This window comes from Limulus polyphemus, unplaced genomic scaffold, assembly GCF_000517525.1.
Source record: "Limulus polyphemus unplaced genomic scaffold, Limulus_polyphemus-2.1.2 Scaffold655, whole genome shotgun sequence".
Lineage (NCBI taxonomy): Eukaryota > Metazoa > Arthropoda > Merostomata > Xiphosura > Limulidae > Limulus > Limulus polyphemus.
Window position 1 is genome coordinate 271,008 of NW_013666265.1, and position 21,911 is coordinate 292,918.

The 21,911-nt window shown below is 34.6% G+C and overlaps 1 protein-coding gene across 1 annotated transcript in view; it reads right to left on the reverse strand.

Annotated features, from left to right (window-relative positions):
- Window positions 1-983: 983 nt before the first annotated feature.
- LOC106459736 (frequenin-1-like) overlaps window positions 984-21,911 on the reverse strand; it is a 30,224-nt gene continuing 9,296 nt past the window's right edge. The window contains exons 3-6 of the mRNA XM_013919390.2: window positions 10,966-11,044; window positions 10,508-10,596; window positions 7,549-7,626; window positions 984-4,270 (exon numbers count right to left, since the gene is read on the reverse strand). Of these exons, the coding sequence (XP_013774844.1) occupies window positions 4,178-4,270; window positions 7,549-7,626; window positions 10,508-10,596; window positions 10,966-11,044 (339 nt within the window). The 3' untranslated portion in view covers window positions 984-4,177. The remainder of the gene's footprint in view (window positions 4,271-7,548; window positions 7,627-10,507; window positions 10,597-10,965; window positions 11,045-21,911) is intronic.

The window sequence follows — 21,911 nt, forward strand, 5'->3', positions numbered from 1 at the left end:
TGCCTTAATTATGTTTTTCAACCATTTCTTTGTTAAACATAATTAACTTGCTGATTCCGTATTTTTCATTCGAGTTCAAAGCAAAGTATATGGGAGTGACAAGTATTTGGTATTCTCAGTCTGAATAGCATCTTATACAACAGATTGTCTAAACTGCTTGGTCAGAGATACCCAAGGTTCAGGCTTAGTCGTACCTAAGTTTGAACTGCGGACCATATGGAGGACAACCTGTAAGTAGCACCCGTACCTTAGAGGCATACTCTTTGCCGAATAGTGGCTATGATTGTCACTTTTATAATATGCCCATAGCTAATTATAGTATAGCTGACAGTATGGAGTCTATTCGGCGGCATTTCACGGGGTCGAACGTTGGGCATTCTGATATGCAGCCCAGTAAGGGTGAAAAAAAAGTAAGATTAATGTATTCATAGAAAATTACACCATGTTTGATTTGCTTGTAGTGAAACACAAAGCTACCACAATGTTTGATTTTTGTTTTAAATCTTACTTTAAATTATTTTACTTCTTTTGAATGAAAACTAATTACATTATTTCCTGTTTGTTATAATTTGTCTAGAAAATAATTCATTTATTGTATTTTACACGTATAGAGCTTTGAAAGAAATCAAAAAACGTTTCCTTTTTGATATTAAATGTTTGAAAACTTTCAGAAAATATTTTAATATTATGCGGTTACATATTAAACTTTAGTGTGTCTTACAGGTCTCAAATGAAAAAGTTAAATTTAGTGAAAACTACAATTTCCACGTTGTAAAACTGAAATGTAATTCAGTAGTTAGGCTCGAGCACCGGCAGAAAATATGTCCTAACAAATTGACATTTATCCGTGTTCAGTTAAAAATAATTTAAAAGTAACAAGTGTGGATATATTAAAGTGTTAATTTTACTTAAACAATGTGTACATTATGTGCTTCTCGCCTTTTTTCTTATTTTAAATTTACGAATGAAACTAGAAACTCGTACAGGAAAGAAAACAAAAGATTTTAATCGTACCAGACACTGAACTTCATGCTTCAAACTAAACACAACAATCAATAAGCCGTTTTTTTTTTTTTTTGTCAAACATATCTTTTAACATTTTAAATATCTTAGCTTAACCTTCGAAGCATTCGTGACTCTTTATTAAATGCGTTCTTACAACTATAAAATCTACTGTAATTTAAGAAATGGATAACACCTGGCAACTGTGTACAGATGTTGCACAACGCGTTTCAACCGGGAAAAGTGTAAAGCATCAGACTTGGCATTACTTCGAAAAACATTGCATTAGGTTTTCCTCGAGAATTTTAGCAATACATTGCTATTATTAGATCCAAAAATCACCTGCAGATAATATTTTCCTAGTCTGTAATAAAATATTCACGTAACACATAAATCCAAAATAATCTTTTTAAAACATATACGTAGTTGAAAATAAGACACAATTTGATGAAATATATTTAAAGAACATTTCGAGGAACAGACCTGAGAAAAATTATTTCCATTTAATTTTTATAAAGGGTTTGTATTGATAACACAATGAAATGCTGTATCAACAGAGCAACCACGTCTAGGCTAGATATCGCAAGGCCTACTTACACTTCGCTCTACAGCTTTTACGCTTTTTTTTTTTGTTCTTAGTCGCTACTGGATTGTTTCCACTTTCAATTCCAGATATTTTCAATTATATCTCTGCAAACCCGTAGCAACATCTCAAAACCTGATAGGACGAAATATTAACCGATCATGAAATATTGAGGCAGAAAACCTGGGATATGCTTTCAAAGGTTTGAAAAACAACAACAAAATCGGTATGACAATGTAGTCAGATATTCTGGTGTGCCTATTAAACCAGGGGGGCAAGCTTAGTGAAGTGATTAAACAAGAATGAATTTATTCAACGACCCATTCTTCAGTACGTGACACAACGCTTAAAACTGCAAGGATTAATACCAAAATATATTTTATAATGTCTCAAATTAACAATACCTTGCGACCGAGCTTTTTAATAATGTACTCTGCTGCTAGGGGTCTGTGTTTATAATTTTATTCAAAATACAATGGAGGCCAAATATTTTAATATTCAGTTGTCCGTTTGCTGACATACACAGGAATTGTTTTATCATCATCAGTATGTTTGGGCACTCTCCGTTAAGAAACAAAAATAAAAAGCATGACAAAATAATTATTTAAAATTGAAAATAATAATTCAGCTAATTCCTATTGCTTGGAGCACTAAACTTTGGGTATAGCGGAATTAATAGTCTGCCCTTCCACATATCGTACAATTATATTCTAATGTTAATAATACTGAAAGATTAAAATTGGACAGAATATTTCCAAAAGTTTTATGTTTCGTGAATTTTTTGTTTGTGTTCCATGAAACTTCAATGTGGTCAACACACGACGTTTTACATTACTCTAAACTTATTAACTCCATATGAAAGAATCAGCGAACATACTGGATAATCTTGAACTGTACTGTGAAGCTTATCATTATTTAGAATAATCCTAAAGATGAATAAACTTCATCCAATCAGGATCAACCGCCTATCACTAATCGTTACCAGGGCCGTGTTTGCAGTCTTTGTTAATATATGGACATTTACACAATTTTCTTCAAATATCCATGGAACTCCTTTCAGAATTTTATTTTTAAAAAAGGTTATGATAAACTACTGACGAGAGGGAATAAATATAACAAAATTTAATCCTTTCTTTCTTCTCGTGCAACGAAATATTGGATATATATATACTGTAATTTGTTTGCATACTTATCAAACAAACATGCAATTTATTCTTTTTCTAGTACTTTTCTGAAATAATTTAAATTTTTCTGCTGGTACTTAAACGATTTTCTTTCCAAATCATTTTTAGTACTCACATACAACCCTTGTTTCTAACTCCTATTTTCTAATACTTTTTTACACTAATATCTTTTATCTCTTTTAGTGCCTAATTAAAATCCTTGGCTTTTCTTCATATTTATCTAGTAGGAATGTGCAATCGTTGTATTGTTTCTTAACGTGCACTAAAACAAAAAGAAAATTCAGTTATTTTTGTTAAGTGCTCAGTCTACTAATAAAACCCGTTGAGCGTTGCTAACCGTGACAAAGATCACTATGAAATGCTTACATTTTAAGACGTAAAATCTAAATAAAGAAAATTCGAGAAAGATGTAACAACTGGCTTAGAAGGTAGTACAGAGAAACACATGACTGCACTTACCTAATACTTACGAAAAGAAAATGCATATTGCACTAGGTTTGTAAACTTTACACAAATAGAAGAGTAGTAGACATACTGGGTTATATACATAGGTGATCTGATCACAGTAAAACAACAGAATATTTTATGAAAGTCCGAAACATTTATCACACGCAATGTTTCAATTTTCCTTCTTATTAGATGAAGAATCGTAAATTTAAACAAGGTACATGACGCAATTCCCAATAAATTTGTAATGTAACTATTATATATCAATTCTAATTTAAATACAATATTAAGAGAAATAGTTCACAGATAATCTACCGTTAACAAAAGAACTGGCATTGCTGTTACAAGGATTTACAATCTCCATAATAATAGCTTTTGCAGAAACTAGATAATGCTTGTTTTAAGTAATAGTTAATATAATCTATAAGGCTAATCCAAGACAGCAACTCATACTGAGTCAAGAAGTGATTTGAGATCTAGAGGAGACTGATTCAAGAGAAGAACTGATACTGAATCAAGAAGCGATCTGAGGCCTAAATGAGACTGATCCAAGAGAGAAACTGGTACTGAATCAAGAAGCGACTTGGGGCCTAGAGGATATTAGTCCAAGAGAGAAACTGGTATTGAATCAAGAAACGATTTGGGGCCTAAAGGAGATTGGTCCAAGAGGAAACTGATACTGAATCAGGAAGTGATTTGGGGTGCAGTTTTGATAATGTTGAGTATGTTATAAAGGCTTAGGGTAAGCTTCATCTGCCTTGTTTGAGGATAGATGCTCCACTATTTTTTTCAAAAGAAGAAGAAAGTATTGGGGCACAGCTGAGTTGGTAGAAATAATTAATTTTATAACAGACTAAATCATTGAACGTGGCCTTAAAATTATAATGTTGATGACACCGAATATCCTATCAGACGTTAACAAGAATCGCAGAAGATGGAGATTACATGAAAAAGGCAGAACTCATGAGGCGTACAGAGACAAGGCTTGAACTATCTTCGGGTCTTGTTTTGAACCCTCTCGGAATTCCTCCATTGACAGCTTGTTGTCCTGATTCTGAAAGTGCAAAAAAATCTAATATTAAATCAATTCATATGCATGTCCATGTCTACGCTTCTTAGTTCAGGTTTCTGCAACAAAGATAAAAGCTATAATAGCCCCGTGAAGTCCCGATAACAATTTCTGGCTTCTGTATTGGCTTATTCGAGTTTATAACCATTAATTACATATTTATAAATATAGTAGTTCATGTTTCGTGTGTCATATCTGCGTTCACTAAGCTTTTCATATACAGGCATATACAATTCACATATACACACTGTTTCAGGTTTGTACACGTACTCTTAGCAACCCGAATACCGTTTGGAATTCAATGTAAAGTGGATCGCTCGTTCTCTTTGGTTCTTTACACCAGATGGTAAACCATGCTGCTTATTTGAACTGAAGTGATTCGTCGCGAATTAATGTTACTGGCGTTAATATTTAAGAATAGCAGTTTAATAAAAACACTCGTTAACTACGAAGATTTAATCCTCAAACACAGACACATATATAAATCAATATACAGTCAATCGATATCACCTCTCTAACAAACACTTTCTATAACCTCACTGATTAGAAACTTAGTTTCCTTCATATGATCTGATGCAAAAATTATGATGTTTGATGTCACTGAGGGTATCCTATAATGTATAATAAGCATTTTTGTGTTTAAAACAAGCACGTAGAAAACAAGACAAGCTGTTGGGAGAAAATGAAGGACAGTGGGAAGAAAAGTGAAATAAGTAAAAAGCTAAATACGTCGTGAACCACAAGAATACTGTAAGAGTCGAGAGTTATAACAACAGAGTACACTGAAAGAGCTTGTGTCACATGGCATTCGGAATTTTAGTTCTTGCTAACATATGATTATGTCTGGACTTTCGCTCTCTACTCCAATCGCGTGCTTAGAATAAAGATTGATCACCCATTTACAAGCTTGGAAAACGCCCATTCCTTGACACTAGGGGGGGGGGTTACTTTATAATGTGAAAAAATCATTTTATTCGTTATGATATTCGGTTAGTTTTTACGTAAAAATTATTGCGAAGTCTCACAAACACTTTCATGAAGGTTTATCAAAGAACTCTTTTTAAAAACAAATGAAAAACAAGTATATTTTCTAATTTCAAAATTATCAATTACTCATTAATTAAGCAATGCGTTTCTTTTATTTATTTGGTGTGATTGTTATTGCACTTACTTCTCAGAACGAAAGTAATAAAATAATTCGTTTATATGGGGGAAATCGCCCTTTTCATTCCATTTCAAAACCATCAAAAATGGAATGAATAAGATCTGATGAGTTTCTCAATTTAACCACAAAGTAATTTTTCATTTCATCGGATGACAAAAATCTTAACCAGATGGCACTGATGTCTCTCAAGTAATTTGTGAATTTATTTTAACGTTAAAAATAGCATGCTTTTAGGTCAAGCCAAGATTAATCTATTTGCAAGGTTTAGTGACCACACCCAAATTTATCTATTCTGAAATTATCTCAATGAAACATCCAATATCTTGACCGTTAATACGCTCAACTAAATAAACAAACAAACAGCTTTTAAGGCGTAAAGTGAATGAATAAATTATCACAGTCATATTAGAGTTAGCACTATTGCTTACACTCGTAACCAATCTTATAATATTTAAAATTATTGTACAACACTAGTAAAGCCCAAGTTCAGGAATGTTGATTTATTGTAACAATTTTAATATTCAACTATATTCCGGTGGCTCCTTACTAAACACCTTAAAAGCTCTAATTTTGTTTATTACAATTCAGCTGAAGCGTAATGATTTGGAAGCGCAAATGGCGCCTAAAATTGGCCCCTTCTGGAAGATTTGAATTACAGTATTGTGAGACGTGGCCTAGTTGTAGGGCACTTGACTCCAATGTGTGAGTAGCGGGATCAAATCCCCAAACATGATCGCCTTTCAGCCGTAGAGGCGTTATAATATAATGGTTAATCCCACTATTCGAAGATAAAGAGTAGCCCAAGAGTTCGCGGTGGATAATATTGACTAGCTGCCTTTCCTCTAGTCTATCACTTCAAAATTAGAAATGGCTAGCGCAGGTAGCCCTGGGGTAACTTTGCACAAAAGTCAACAAAAAACTTTATTAAAGTTTTTCTTCATTACCCATTCAAGCCGTCTCCAACCATTATTAGTCTCAAAGTGGGTTCCTCGTCATCGAATTTGAATATTGAACTCAGTGTGTTGAGCAAAAAACCTCCTGCAATGGAAACTGCATTGCAGAGCAATAGTCTATAAACATGGAATACCGTTGGTGGTAAAAGGAGGAGCCATGGGGTTTAGACCTTCATCTTTGCATTGTTACCATAAATTTTGAACAAATGTCTGTAGTAGATAGATTCAGGGATATTCTTGCCATCTGGCAGAGGAAAGCTCCCTGCCTAAACGCAATCCTTCTCCCCAAGATTTTGTTTTCGCTTGAGGGTTTTATTTCTAGAAGGTATGTCTTGGTGTGAAAAAGCTAGAAACCATTAAAACTTTATCATTTTAGACATACTTATAAAAAAAATCTTGGGAAACATAACCAGGCCATGTTTATAGATATAATGCGTCTTCAACACTTGAATACCACGCGCCACATCAATCAACAAACAAAATCTTCCCTTCCCCAGAAAAAAAAGTCTGAAATAAAACCCATGTAGGTTATTTCATTTAAAAAAAATATATAATAAAATGCCTTTTTAACAATGGTATTCCAGAGAGACTCATTGTATACTCTTTAAGATCACACCTGTTTCAAGGTTCTTTATTTTTAAAATTGGTTTTATGTTTATAATGACTTTTAGTATTATTGAAAATACTCATATATGTATGTGCAAAGTAAGAAGTAATATGACGAATTAAAAAGGAAATTCGATTTCTTCCCAAAATGAAATTACTCCTTGCGAGTAAAACTATTAGAACTAGAGGTTAACGATACGTTTATCTGTGGTAGGCGTAATAAATATCAAGAAACAAATTTCGCTTGCATTAGATTAAAAGAATATCTAAATATTGTGTGAAAGTTAAACTTCATCATTTTTCGTCATTTGGTTTCAAGTAAATTTTCTACCAATTATTATTATAAATCCAAACGGTTTTAACACAATCGACATTTAATTTCAAAAATCAAAACCTCAATATATTTACAACTACTACCTCAATGCCCCTAAAAAACTGAATAGACCCATTAATTCGTTAACATTTTATTTATAATGCTCCACGTATACAATAAGTTGTCACTGATACTTACTCGTGTAATTATGTATTAATTTCCTTACCTTGTCAAGCTGTTCAAAAATTTTATCTACCCTTCTTTTAGGGTTATCTTCTTCAGTTTCTGGTTGGGCTTTACTGCCCTAAAATAATTATCAAATGTATCTTATTACATAAAGTGCACTGAGAAATAATCTACAAATCAATATTACAGCATATACTACATCATCATATAATTGCTTTAAATATTATTTTATTCATGAACTATGTAGTGGAGACATAAATTATTTGCGTGACTATAAAAATACTGTACTTAAAAAATAAAATATTGTATTCAGATTACCTACCGATAGGATACGCTTATTCAACTACTTTATTGCAATGCATATAACTATAAAGCCTGAATATAATGCGGAATATTGGTCTTTACAACACTTACTCCGATGCAACACGCAAAAAAAAAGAATCTATGAAGCTATCTACAACTTTCACATACTAACGAGATACGAATAGAACATCAACCAGTTTACATATTTTGTTCTAATAATAAAGATGACTAAGCAGCCAATGATAAATTAAATGTAACATTACTGATGAAACCCACTTTTTTATTATTAAACATTCTTCTAAACTGTTGTTGCTCTTAACTGCTCGTGTTTCCATGACTTTGTTGGTTTCAGGATCACTAACAACATAAGTCAGAAAAACTTGTAAATAAAGTATAATTAATCTCACTAATTACAACTAAGTATTTTACTTAGAAAATAAGTGATTTCACTCAATTATTTTTCATCCAGTTTTTTTTACATTTTACATTTAGTGTTGTGATAGTTAAAAACAAAAATATTCTCAATATTATGAACATTTGGACCTCACATACAAAATGCTATAAAATATAAAAACACCAAGAAACATAAGAAAAATATAAAGTCAAACTATAAAATCATGTGAAAATGCAGTACGTGTATACCAGAAGTCTATATTTGTTTGTCCCTAATTACAAAGCTACACAATGAGCAATCTACGCTGTGTTCACGCACGTATCGAATCCAGATTTTTAGTGTTATAAGCCTCCAAGCTTATCACTGAAGTTTATGATTATGTTAACTGAATTAATTTTGGATAGAAGGTAAATAATGTTATAGTGATTATACATACGACAAGCTAATAACAGACGGTACTTATTTGACCTATCAACTAAATTCATTTAGGGAAAACAATTTAAACCACATATTTTTTTAACAATCAAGATCGTCATCAAATAAGAGCAAACCGTGTAAAACATTTTAATAGTAAACAAAACAGGATAGAACAGTGTATTAAACTCACCATAAAGTAACCTATGCGCATAAGAAGTTAGCTTATTAATAACATTGCACCCTGACCGAATGTGCCCAGAGTGTGAATCTGAAGATTCATGGCTCGCGAATCGTTGCTACAGAAACGCCCTATGAGCTGTGGGTGCCATAAAAACGTAAAGGACAAATCTCACTATTCGATCAGATAGTAGTATGGTTAAAGAGTTGGCGGTGTATGATGCTGATTAACTGCCTTTCCTCTAGTTTATCAATTTAAAATCAGGGGCTGCTCTGCTCAGATAGTCCTTGTGTCGTCTTGCGCAAAATTCTGAAACAATAAATAAGTTAAACAGAGATAGGAAACGTGACGAATCCTATCCCAGATGGTGTTGTCCATCCAGTCATGCAGTTTAAACCTATTAAACAGACATATGTAAAAAGGGAACAAATGGACCAGTAAGGTAAAATTCACCCTAGAAATAAAATAAACAGCCTAACAGGAGTTTTTCAACTAGTCAAATAATTTAAAAGAGGGCGCTTATTAGAGCACTCAATTATCCTAACACAGGTTATCAAAAAGGTTTCGATACCTGTGGTGGGAAAAACGCAGATAGCCCATTGTGTAGCTTTGTGCTTGACTTTAAACAAACAAACAAAAATTAAAAGTTCTTAAATAATACCATTCAGCTATTCACTACGAGAGACAACGAGTTTTATTCCATCCGCTATGAGAGACTGAGAAACAACGTGTTTTATTTCATCTACTATGAGAGACAACGTGTTTTATTCCATCCGCTATGAGAGACTGAGAAACCACGTGTTTTATTCCATCCACTATGAGAGACAACGTGTTTTGTTCCACCCATTATGAGAGACAACGTGTTTTATTCCATCCGCTATGAGAGACTGAGAAACCACGTGTTTTATTCCATCCACTATGAGTGACAACGTGTTTTGTTCCACCCATTATGAGAGACATCGTGTTTTGTTCCACCCATTATGAGAGACATCGTGTTTTATTCCATCCACTATGACAGACAACGTGTTTTATTCCATCTACTATGAGAGACAACGTGTTTTGTTCCACCCATTATGAGAGACATTCGGATTATCATAAAGCAAACAAAATAACAAGAGCTACAACAAATATAAGTTACGACTGTAAAGTAATAATGAAATCAGGCACGAAAAAAAAAGGATTTGTCACAAATATGTTTCATACTTTCAAGGAGTTTCGACACTAGACGAGATCTTGAAAATGAGATTTTCCATAATGCGCTTACGTTAATTAACAACTTCTGATAGATGACATTTTCGATAGCTGATATTAATACCTAAACCTGGCATGGCCTGGAGGTTAGGGCATTAGACTCGCAATCTACGGATCGCGGGTTCGAACCCCCTATATTGAACATGCTCGTCCTTTCAGAAGTGAGAGCGTTATAATCTGATGATCAATCCCACTATTGGATTACAGTAGCCCAAGAGTTGGCAGTGGATGGTGTTGACCACTGTTTTTCTTCTAGTCCTTCATTTCTAAATTACAGACGGCTAGCACAGATAACCCTCGAGTGATTTTGCGCACAAGTCCAAAACAAAGCAAAACAGACACCTGGTTTGATGCTGATCATCATCATCTGGTTGATGGACCATATGATACTTACTAATATCTAGTGGGACAAGACGTCACGTCTAAGTAACTTACCGACTACTAAATTGTACTTACCATCATTTGGTAGATGGCGTCTACAATACTGTACATTTCTTCTCGCGTGATGTATCCATCATTGTCCACGTCATACAGCTTGAACGCCCCTATAATGTAACCATTCAATTTAAACAATACATAAAGATATGCATATACTTTCATAGCATTACTTAACGAACCTTGTATAAGAAGTTCTGTATTCCTTGAATAATAAATAGTATTCCACTCTGTAAATTAGCATGACACTCTCTGCTGATCTTCTGCCAAATAGCTGCTAGTATTCTCTACCAGTTAAGTATATTAAATCTCATTGTATGTATATAATATTTCAATAAAAGTGAGACAGTAATAGGTCTACTCATTACCAATGACTGAAATAAATAGTTTAAGACTGACCTCTGCATTTGAGCTTTTCAACAAGACTATATTAACACGTGGTTCTCTTCTGAAAACTTTTTAAGTTAGTCATTACTTACACACGAGTTTTTCGTCCAAGTTGCCTCGTGATGTCACGGAAAGAGCTCGAATAAACTCCTCGAATTCGATTGTGCCATCCTGGAAAGAAAGGAATTATGTTTCAATACGTTTATATACCACATATGAAACTGTTTAACCAATAATAATAATTAATACACACGTAGATACTGAGAAGTACATAACTTTAGCTGCTGCTGTTTGGTAATATGAATGGCTGAAAACAGTACCATTGTCTGTTACTTATTATCAGAAAGTAACTATTTGTAACTTACCATTATCATTATCAGTAACTTATGCGTATTTCAAAAACATTAAGGGGATGGCACAAAGGTTCCTAGTTTTTCCTCTTTAGCGAAACTACATACACTTTTTTATAATTTTCTCAAGTCTTTGTCACTTTAGTTTACTAGCTTATGCCACTAAAATAAATTACTACAGCTTGTTGTTCAAGAACTAGGGTAAAGAGGCAAGGATGATCGTACCAGTTTCTTCTTCCACAGTTAATGGTATTCCGTGTGATGACCTTGGTCATGGACTATTGCCCCTCAGCACCATTTTTCACCTGTAGGAGATTTTTTGGAAATGCACTGAAGTCAATGTTGTCCCTCTCCTCATGTTTTCCCTACCTTTGTCAACCATATGATTTCTAAGGATTCATGTAACCCCAAAACATAAAAGTCAGTGTTTTCCTTCTTCTCATTACACGTTTTACAAACTTTATCAACCGCACGAGTGGACGATGATTTCTAAAGACCCGTGCAACCAGAAAACGCGGAAGTCTATGAGAGACGTTTACGAAGTCATAGAATTATTTTTCATTTTACTCGCATCCTGAAGAGGAACTACCATGCTGATGTGTGGTTGAAAGTTTTATCTTGATGAAGCCATATTTTAGTGGAATCCAAGCTGTAAAACAATATTTCCTCTATTTGTAGTGGTGTCAACACATTAATTTGACAGCATAGAATCAATTTTTCATTTGTCTTGATTCTCCTGATATCTAACTTACCATTAAAGCTGTAACCTATAACATAAATCCCCTGGAAACACTTTCATGACATGTTATGTACCGTTCTTTATATCGTGTATCATCAGCATGACAATAATAAATCGTCTGGAGTCTTGCAGACACTTCAAATACAACTTTCGATTTCTGTTTAGCTACGTGCTTTGGGATAAGTTTATGAACAAAGCTCTTGTGTAATGGAATCCTGCTTTGGCCATTTTTATCACAGGGTAGCCCACACAGTACAATGTTTGCAAAATCGCTCAACGTTATGAAATGAATAAAACCAGAAAAACCACCTTGGCACGTTATCACAACTGTGGAAAACACCACGATGATCTCCAGTTCTTGCATGATGAAAAGTGTGAAGTGGTTCTCGTTTCACAGTTCCGGGATTACTATTGCATTACAGAACCACGTCTCCGCAGTTTATAACGATGGTACAACACATTTTCTCGTGTGTAAAAGTGACATAGAGCACGTGTTCCTGTACCAGTGACAGTCATGCTTCTCCTTGCTGCACGGCAAGTTGTGCCCAAGCTAGAACTGGGTCTTTCAATTACTCTTCTCATAAGTCCTGAAGCATCATTCGTGGAGTCTCTCCACATCACATATTTCATGACTCGTCACTAGCTTTCACAACCACTCGGTGCCCAGGGAACATTCAGTGAACGAGCTATCACAATCTGGCGAGACAATCTATTTACATTTTTGTGGTGTTGGCCTATAATGTATGGCGAAGTCCTGCAACATTTTTATTTAATGTGGGATCATGAATTACAGACTTTTAAAGTTCCTAAGCCAAGGTCCATTCGAACGTTGATCCTCTTACCATACTTGATAAATACAACTGCAAGAAGTTTTTATTTTGAGGCATGCAGTATCTTCGTTCAAGAGATTTCAGTGTACGACTTGTGTACGCGATTATACGTTCTACTCCACCAGTAACTGTGACAGCACTGCTCTAATTCCACTATCACTAACATCAGCATTCAAGATGAATATATTACCAGATCCTGGGTGTGCAAACATTACAGCCTTGATTAAAGTACGCTGAAGTGACTGAAACTCTGGTCGTCAGTCCTTCTAAAGTTCACTTTTGCTCTAATCAGTATACAAAATCGTGCAGCTATCTAGGCGAAATTGGTCAAAAGAAAAAAAGTTGATAATACGGCGTGAAACTTAGGAATCCAGTCAATCATGAGTTTGGGTATTTACAGGGTTGACCAACGCATTGTACCTTCCCATGATGTGACGACGGAATCTCATCCATGTAATCAAAGAATCCCATGATGTGACCAAGGAATCCCATCCATGTGACCACTTCTCTGGTTCTAATTTCAGTCTATCTTCACTGGATGTAAAAAACATAACCAGGTTTCAGCAGCAAATTGAAAAGTGTGACAAAACAACAAGACGTCATCGACACAGCTCAGACATTTCTTTCTTTGTAGCCCTCTCAATGTAAACTTCATCAGCTGCTCACAAATAGCAGGCATTTTATGTTGATTGAATAGCATAACACAAAATTCATACAAACCATCTCGAGTGCTAAAAGCAGTCTTTAGTCTGCTTTAATTGTCCACTTCAACTTGTTAATGTACGGAATCCATGTCTTAAGTGCTGAACCAGTAAGTACCTTCCATTGCGTCCAGACATCCGTTTATTCGTGAAAAAATATCAATGCATATCACTACATTCCCCCGCATAAAATCAATTAGAGCTTTGATTTATTTAATTTAAAGTTCCAAGAAAGATTCTTACTTTAGCTACAATGAACCAAAGTGTTACTGAGTTACTTCCAGTAACAAAGTGTTTTAACTTTCTTTGTTGCCTCGGGTGAGCGACTGGATGCCATTTGTGGAATAGCCTGTTTTTTGTCTGTTCAAATCACGCCTACCCTTGCTTTTATCGATATGGTTCAATATTACAGATATCTCTTTCTTCAAAAGGATAAAGCTTTATGTCTCATATGCTTTTGTAATCACGGAATGAGAAAAGGTCGCATCAGAAAGTTATGTAACTTAAACCATCTAAAAAAAGATGGATCTTAGGCACCACCTGCACTTGATAATCACCACACTTCAGTTGAACCACAAAATAGGATCTGGGCCTTTAACTTGTGTACTTAGAAGCCACGGGCAAAGTGGTTGGATGTGCATGTGTGTGTGTTTTTCTTATAGAAAAGCCACATCGGGTTATCTGCTGTGTCCACAAAGGGGAATCGAACCCCTGACTTTAGAATTGTAAATCCGTATAATTGCCGGTGTCTCACCGGGACACAAGTGGCTGGATATGTAAATTGTAACTAAAGAATGAAAAAGTTATATTTTATGCTGGAATAAGATGTTGTTTACAACAGAGTTTTTACAGTGGTATGCTCGTATAGCACAGATATATTTATAGGCATATAGCTACAATACAAAAGATAAGTAGCACTTATTTGCATGTTGAACGAGGACAGTAGACCTCGTTATCATATTGGGTAAAATATACAATGCATAGAATGAACTGACTATTTCTTCGATAATAAAGACAAGGGTCACGAATAAAACATTAGACATACTTGGAATTAGCGGAACATGCCAGAATCCAATCAACAAGAAAGACTGAAAACAATTACCTATAGATTAGAGGGAGTAAAAGGAAAATAACAGGAACTGGAAATACACGAAATCATATAATGCATTTATAAACAGTTAGAGAAACAATCACAGTTTCAAGGTATGTACTGAAAGTATAATAACCAACTAAACTGTTACATTATGTTTTACTATCCGAGTTCTCAAGGAAACAAGTTGAAAATTTTATTATGTTCTAAACCATTTCTTGCTGCTGATATTACGTTGTTGTTGTTGTTTTTCTTAGTGCAAAGTTATATAAGGACTAGTTGTGCTCTTTTCACTGCGGGAAATCGAAACCTGGATACTTGCATTGTAAGTCTCCAACGGGGGAGCTGCTAACAATTACAAGCATAAAAGCGAACCTTGTGAGTTGCTCAAAAGTTTACAGGTTTTACAACAAAAACTAACTCGTAAGCTTTATAGACCAACTATTTTGAATGAACTTTGAAAAACGTCTATTCTTTTACTTTTATGGCTAAGCTAGCTAGACAGTTTAGATATAACTTTGATGTTACACGAGTGAAAAGCAATAATAAAAAAAATAACGACTAAACAAATAATAACATTTTTAACGCACCCAAACTCTATAGTAAATCTACTATCAACTCGAAATGTATAAAACTTTACAAGAAAAAAAAATTAATTTTGTACAGTCGAAACGTGACGTAGTTTCAAAATTCGAAAAATTATACGTGTAATGCCACTTACAAAAAAACATACTTAGAAATATACAGGTGAGATGTTTTTATCGTTCTATTAGTTAGCGACAACCAAGTAAAATACAGTGTTCAGAAATATTTTGTTGCATTTAAACGATGTGATGGATGAGTTAACATTTTTGAAGATATTATTAAGACCAATATATTAATACTAGAGAACAATTTGTCCATTCATCATGCATTGGGTGCTTTCCTTTTAACAACGGTTCTGTAATAACATTTTTGAAGATATTATTAAGACCAATATATTAATACTAGAGAACTATTTGTCCATTCATCATGCACTGGGTGCTTTCCTTTTAACAATGCTGCCATGGGATCAGGCATTGTCAGTGTCATTCCAACTCTCTTGCCTACTAATATCTTAGGTCTATGTTTCCAACCAAAACAAATGCATAAAACCTTATTAGAGTTACACCAAAGAACTTTACAGGTACTTAATCAAAGGGGATTGCTGTAATCCCAGTTCCTTCGGCCATTTTTCTCCTCAAAATGCCCGTTGATTTTAAGGTATAGATCTAAGCTTGTTATTCTTCATCAACTCCAAAACCTCGTTTATTATCGTTTTCAAGTACAAGGAGATATGTCTGCATTAATAAAAATTGAATTTTTTAGTTGTGGGTTCTTATACGCAACCATAGTTTTCACTTTGTGGATGAGGAAGTTGGTCTAGGTTGGCTTAGTTTAGGAGTCTGTTGCTATCCTAAATGCTTCGCTTTGCGAGTTTTCTATTTCTCATTTCTATAGTGAGCAGTGAAGCTTCGTTTGGGTCTAATTCGTTTATCATTCTCTCTGTATGATTACTTCCCTATGGGCAGAGTGATCACATAATCTTCCATTCACCGATCAAGTTTCGAAGACATTTTACAAGCCCGATCAGCGCTATTTGCCTTCTTCATACGCGGGAAAGATGCTTGCCAGTCATGCACGTGCGTTTAGATCTTGAACCCTCATGAAATTCACACGGAAACTGTAGTTGTTCAAGTCAAGCAACACAAAGTCATTTTAGTGTTACATTACGTGACGTAATGATCTGATGAGGTTTAATCTTGAAAATAATTAATATATTTTATAAAGTTGGTGTATGAAAGGTCGGTGCTTATCAAAAAAAGTTGTTTTAACTAATTGCTTTCAAATACTCGCCCCCCCCCCAGTGGCACAGCGGTATGTCTGCGGATCTTACAACGCTAGAAACCGGGTTTCGATACCCGTGGTGGCCAGAGCACAGATAGCCCATTGTGTAGCTTTGTGCTTAACTTCAAACAAACAATTCAAATACTCTGGTGAAGAAGACATACTTTAGATTAATTGTATTACCATGTAACATAATAAGTATTCCAGCTTACTACTATAACACAACTGAATTTTTCAACATATTTTTGTGCTTTTTGCCTTTAACGGTAACAACTTATTTTTAACCTTAACATCACCGATAGGAACTTTGCTAGTTGACTGACCAAAATAATCCGTTAAGACAAAACCTTAATGTTATTTCAATAAATATTTTATTCTCCTAACAGTAACTAAAATAAAAAAACAATTGTTTGTTTTTAGTTAGGCACAAAGCTGCACGATGGATTATCTGTGCTCTGCCCACCACGGGTATCAAAACCCAGTTTCTTGCGTTGTAAGTCCGCAGACATACCGCTGTGCCACTGGGAGGCCACAAAAAACAAACTGGAATGTAAAGACTGTGGTAACAAGTTATATTACTAAACATTCAAGCTACAGTAAACCGCTGCATATTACAAGTAAATGTCTTGTAAGTGGCACTTTCACAGTTTTCAGATATATATAGAGGGCTAAGTACATCATATTAAAACGATTTTGGAACCTCAGTACGTCGTTACGGCCAATATCTCCACGTCCATTCAACAATGGGACTGCAGCGTAGTTTACATTGCAAAAGGCTCCGTCATAAAGCTGAAGTACCAAAGCACACTACTCTACTCTACATGTTTTCCATAATCCATAGTATAACAAGATGGCTGTTTACCAGCGTTCATCTACACAGTCCAGTCACACAGGAATCTATATGCGCTGCATCCGGTGCGTGAACAGTATGTCTTCGTAGTGAATAGCAATAATACCCATTTCTTTTTCTAGCTGCTTGAGATATGCGACTGTTGAACAGTAAGTATGACTGGAAGCCTCATATTGGTGAGACTCTGTTGGCCTCGTTTTTTTCTTGGTCATGTTGCATGCTGTTACCTGGAACACATGGACGACTTTTGCCCCTTTGTGTTTGTGGATTTTCGCCTATTATAAGATACTGAATTTTGTTTACCACGGCTAGGACACGACATCTAGAGCTCCTCCAAGCGGCTCAGCAGTAAGTCTGAAGACTTATCACGCTAAAAACCGGGTTTCGATACCCACGGTGAGCACAACACAGATCGACCATTGTGTAGCTTTGTGCTTAATTACAAACAAACGAAATATTTTTCTAGATGATCCTGGTTCCCCAAGTTCATCCAGATTCCTTTTGTCTTAGAAGGCCGTTAGGTACAAGGGATATCACCGTCTTGAAAATTCTAAAGCCCTTACTCGACACGTCCTTATAATCTGCGTGTATGAATATTTTGCACCGGAAAGGGCTGTTACATACCCCTCCCAAAAAAGAAATCAATTTTCGATGGCATCACACTACCTATGCAACTTCAAAATTTAGTTCTGATACATTCCGTTTCACCGCGACGATATATTGGCTGTGGTTGTCTCCCGTGATTTGCATATTCAAAAGCGTTTCATTATAATGTACTCAACCCTCTCTATATACATATCCAGATGAACAGTTGTTATTAGAACGCTTATTTTAACGTTAATCGAAATACCGACGATATCTACTTCACTATAAAATATCTACATTAACCACCGAAGTGAAAGTTTTAATTCAATTTTCATACGCTGATCTGCCTTCTCTTACCATCTAATGACTTGTTCTGCCCCTTCTACAATCTAGTGTAGCGTAACACGTAAGCCGTTTAATTTAAGACAGGATGTAATCAATCTAGTTGACGTTTATGTCGTACATGACAACAAAATAGTTGATAACTTTGAAAACTGTAGATACTGACGGGTGTACTAATCTCATAAAACCCAGTTTTTTTTCTTCCAAGATTAAATTTATATACTATTGTATCTGTATTTATGACAAAGCAACTATAAAGCAGCTATAATTCTCTGTTCCTAATTTTGAACTAGTCATCAGAGGGACAGGAGTCAGTCAGCAGCATCCTATCATCCACTATATATGCTGAGGGATTTACTGTCACTCTTATAACGTACTCACAGATTTAAAAATTTGGAAGATATTTTGTGGCATCGCAAGGACTCACCAGGACTAAAATCAAGATATCTACCAAGGACCAAACCCGCATCTGATATACTGTATTACTGAAATGGGGACGCATCTTGTGTGTAAATATGAAAATGGGGACGCATTTTGTGTGTAAATATGAAAATGGGGACGCATTTCGTGTGTAAATATGAAAATGGGGACGCATTTCGTGTGTAAATATGAAAATGGGGACGCATTTCGTGTGTAAATATGAAAATGGGGACGCATTTTGTGTGTAAATATAAAAGAAGAGTATGATAGGTTGTTTAATTAACATATCTTGATATACATTATATTCTAACAGATAAATAACGTATTGTATAGCCTAAAACTATATAATAACAAAAAGTGTGCGTTAAGACTTAAACAGTATGCACATTAATGTATAGCATAGTTTTGTAAGTATTATGTACTGTTGTTTGGAGATAGTCGTGTGTGGCCATTATATAAGCACTTACCAACATCCATAAAATACCCTACGAACTCACAACAGTTGGTATTTTACGAATTCACTCTTCATATGACATTACAAAATTATGCGAGGTAGCTCACATACGGATAGAAAGTGACGGTTGTATGGACATCTTATTATGTTAATATAACTGATTAAAATAGGAAAAAATAACACATATTTCCTATACTTTATAGAATAACGAATTATCTAAATCTGTTTAAGTAGGATAAAATAACACAGGTTTCATGTCAAATTTTGTGTTAAACAGTTTTAGATAAATCGTTCTCCTATAAAATATAGGAAATATGTGTTAGTTTTTTTCCTATTTTAATCAGTTATATTAACGTAATAAGATATGGTTGCGGGGGCAATTTTCCTACGGGGACAGATGTCAGGTTACCCACAGTGGCAATGTTTTGATACTGAGTGTAATTTAGACTAGGAGTTATTTGAAGAACGGATAAAACCAATAAAATACAAGAATTCTGTTTGTACAAAGGATTTAATGTGTGAAAGAAAAATAAGTTAGGTTTATTACAAACTCAAAGAGCAAGCTATGTGAAGTTCACAAAATTACTATCTGAGATATTAAACTTCGGCACAGAAATCCACCTTCTTTAATATTATATAAAGAATACATGCATTGGTTGAATTTTGCCATTGCGTTCAAAATTGTAAAAAAATATGCGAGAGCGATTGGTGTTCTTTCCATGATTTGTTTGTTTGTAATTAAGCACAAAGCTACACAAAGGCTATCTGTGCTCTGCCCATCACGGGTATCGAAACCCGGATTCTAGCGTTGTAAGTCCGCAGACATACCGCTGTGCCACTAGGGGGCTTCTTTCCATGAGAAAAATAATTAGACAATTTATTTTTTTAATTGATATTATAATTGAAATTGTGAATGTCGAAGAGGGGCAAGTTAAAAGATCACGACAACATTTAGATTTGAGAATACAGCGACATGAACGACTTTTTGGGGAAGAAAATAAAATAAAAAACACCAGTAAGTGAATTATATGCTGAGCGAATCTCTCCAAAACTAAAAACTTTCAAAAACTATAAATGAGAAACACGTTACACGAACGTAGTGAAACCTTTTTTATACGAACGTAGTTGAAACCGTTTATAAGATTAGCGAAAGTGAAATGCTACGACGGGTAACTTATTACAGTTGAGAACAAATTGTTGCAGCAAGAACATATCCCGAAGTTTACTGAATTTATCTAATATGTTGGCCATACTATCAAAACATAAATCAAAAACAGAACTCGTAAATTAGATAAGTTCAAAATTCAACGATATTCTTAAATTTATCGGGATAATTAGAAGTTAGATAAATAGTTGTAGAAGTAAATGTTAATTTAAAAGACACTGATATAAAGAAGTGAACTGTGAGATCGTTCATCGGATTGGTATAAAGAAATAAAAACCGAAACAAAAACCGAAAAGCAATAAAACGTGTTAAGTAATAAGAAAATATAAAAGATGCACGTGGTAAAGAAAAACCTGATTAAAGGAAAACGTGTGAAAATAAAACAAAACGAAAATAGAAACTCTTTGAATATTTCAAAATATGTTCGCAAAGACGGAAAGTGTTTTAGTGGATAATTTTTTTCTAGGTGTGTTTAATTTTTGCTTAAATTTGCACACGATTTATGAGAATCCGTGTTTTTTATGTTATTTTTCAGGCAGGTTAGTAGTCGTTGGTTTTCTAACTTTTGAGTGAATGTGATATGAGTAATCTCTCTTTTTTTGTTGTTAGTTTTTTTTATATACCAAAAACAAAATAAAAACAATACAACAACAAACGAATAAATAGTAAACTGGATAAAAAATAAAAATCGTGTTACTGTTTTCTTAGAATAAGCTCATTGAATATCAAAAGAAATCATATAAGGGGATTATCGTAGTAAATGTTGTGCACTGTTTCAAATCAAATAAATTAGGGTAAAAATTTCTAAAGTAATTGCCGAATTAGTTTGTTTTGTTTTTGGAATTTCGCGCAAAGCTACACGAGGGCTATCTGCGCTAGCCGTCCCTAATTTAGCAGTGTACGATTAGAGGGAAGGCAATTAGTCATCACCACCCACCGCCAACTATTGGCCTACTCTTTTACCAACGAATAGTGGGACTGACCGTCACATTATAACGTCTTGTCGGCTGTAAGGGTGAGAATGTTCGGTGGCGGGGATTCGAACCCGCAACCCTCACCATTAGGCCATGCCAGGCACGCGCATATATAAGACAGTAAAATATATCTACATTAAATCAAATGTCTTATTACTAACCAGATGGAAGACAGCCAATCAATAGCACCTGCTTTCCCAAGGGCTTTATTTGGTTCTTTGAACCGAATAATGGGATTGACTGTCACTTTTATAATGCGCCCACAGCTGAAAGTGCGAAGATTGCTCAACAACATCACGTTCTGAATCTTGACAATTAGACAAGCCAACCCCTAGACCACACGTGGCCCAATTAAAGAACGAACGGCGTATCGGTGAAAGAAGAACAAACTACAATGTAGGGGACAGATGATAAAATTCCCAGAAACTCTGTTATACTCAATATATTGAATGTTTATAAATTATTCACAACAGATTTTAAGCACTTTCAACCATTTCTTTCTTAAATAATGTAAAATGTTTATAATAAAACGAGACACACAAAATTTTCAAAAAAAACAAAAAACGCAGTCAAACATCTTTAGACGTTTCGCTCATCGTGCGCAACCAAACTCTCCATCCTTCACACGTTACGAAAAACGTTTGCAATTAAAGTAAAAAAAAAAAAAAAAAA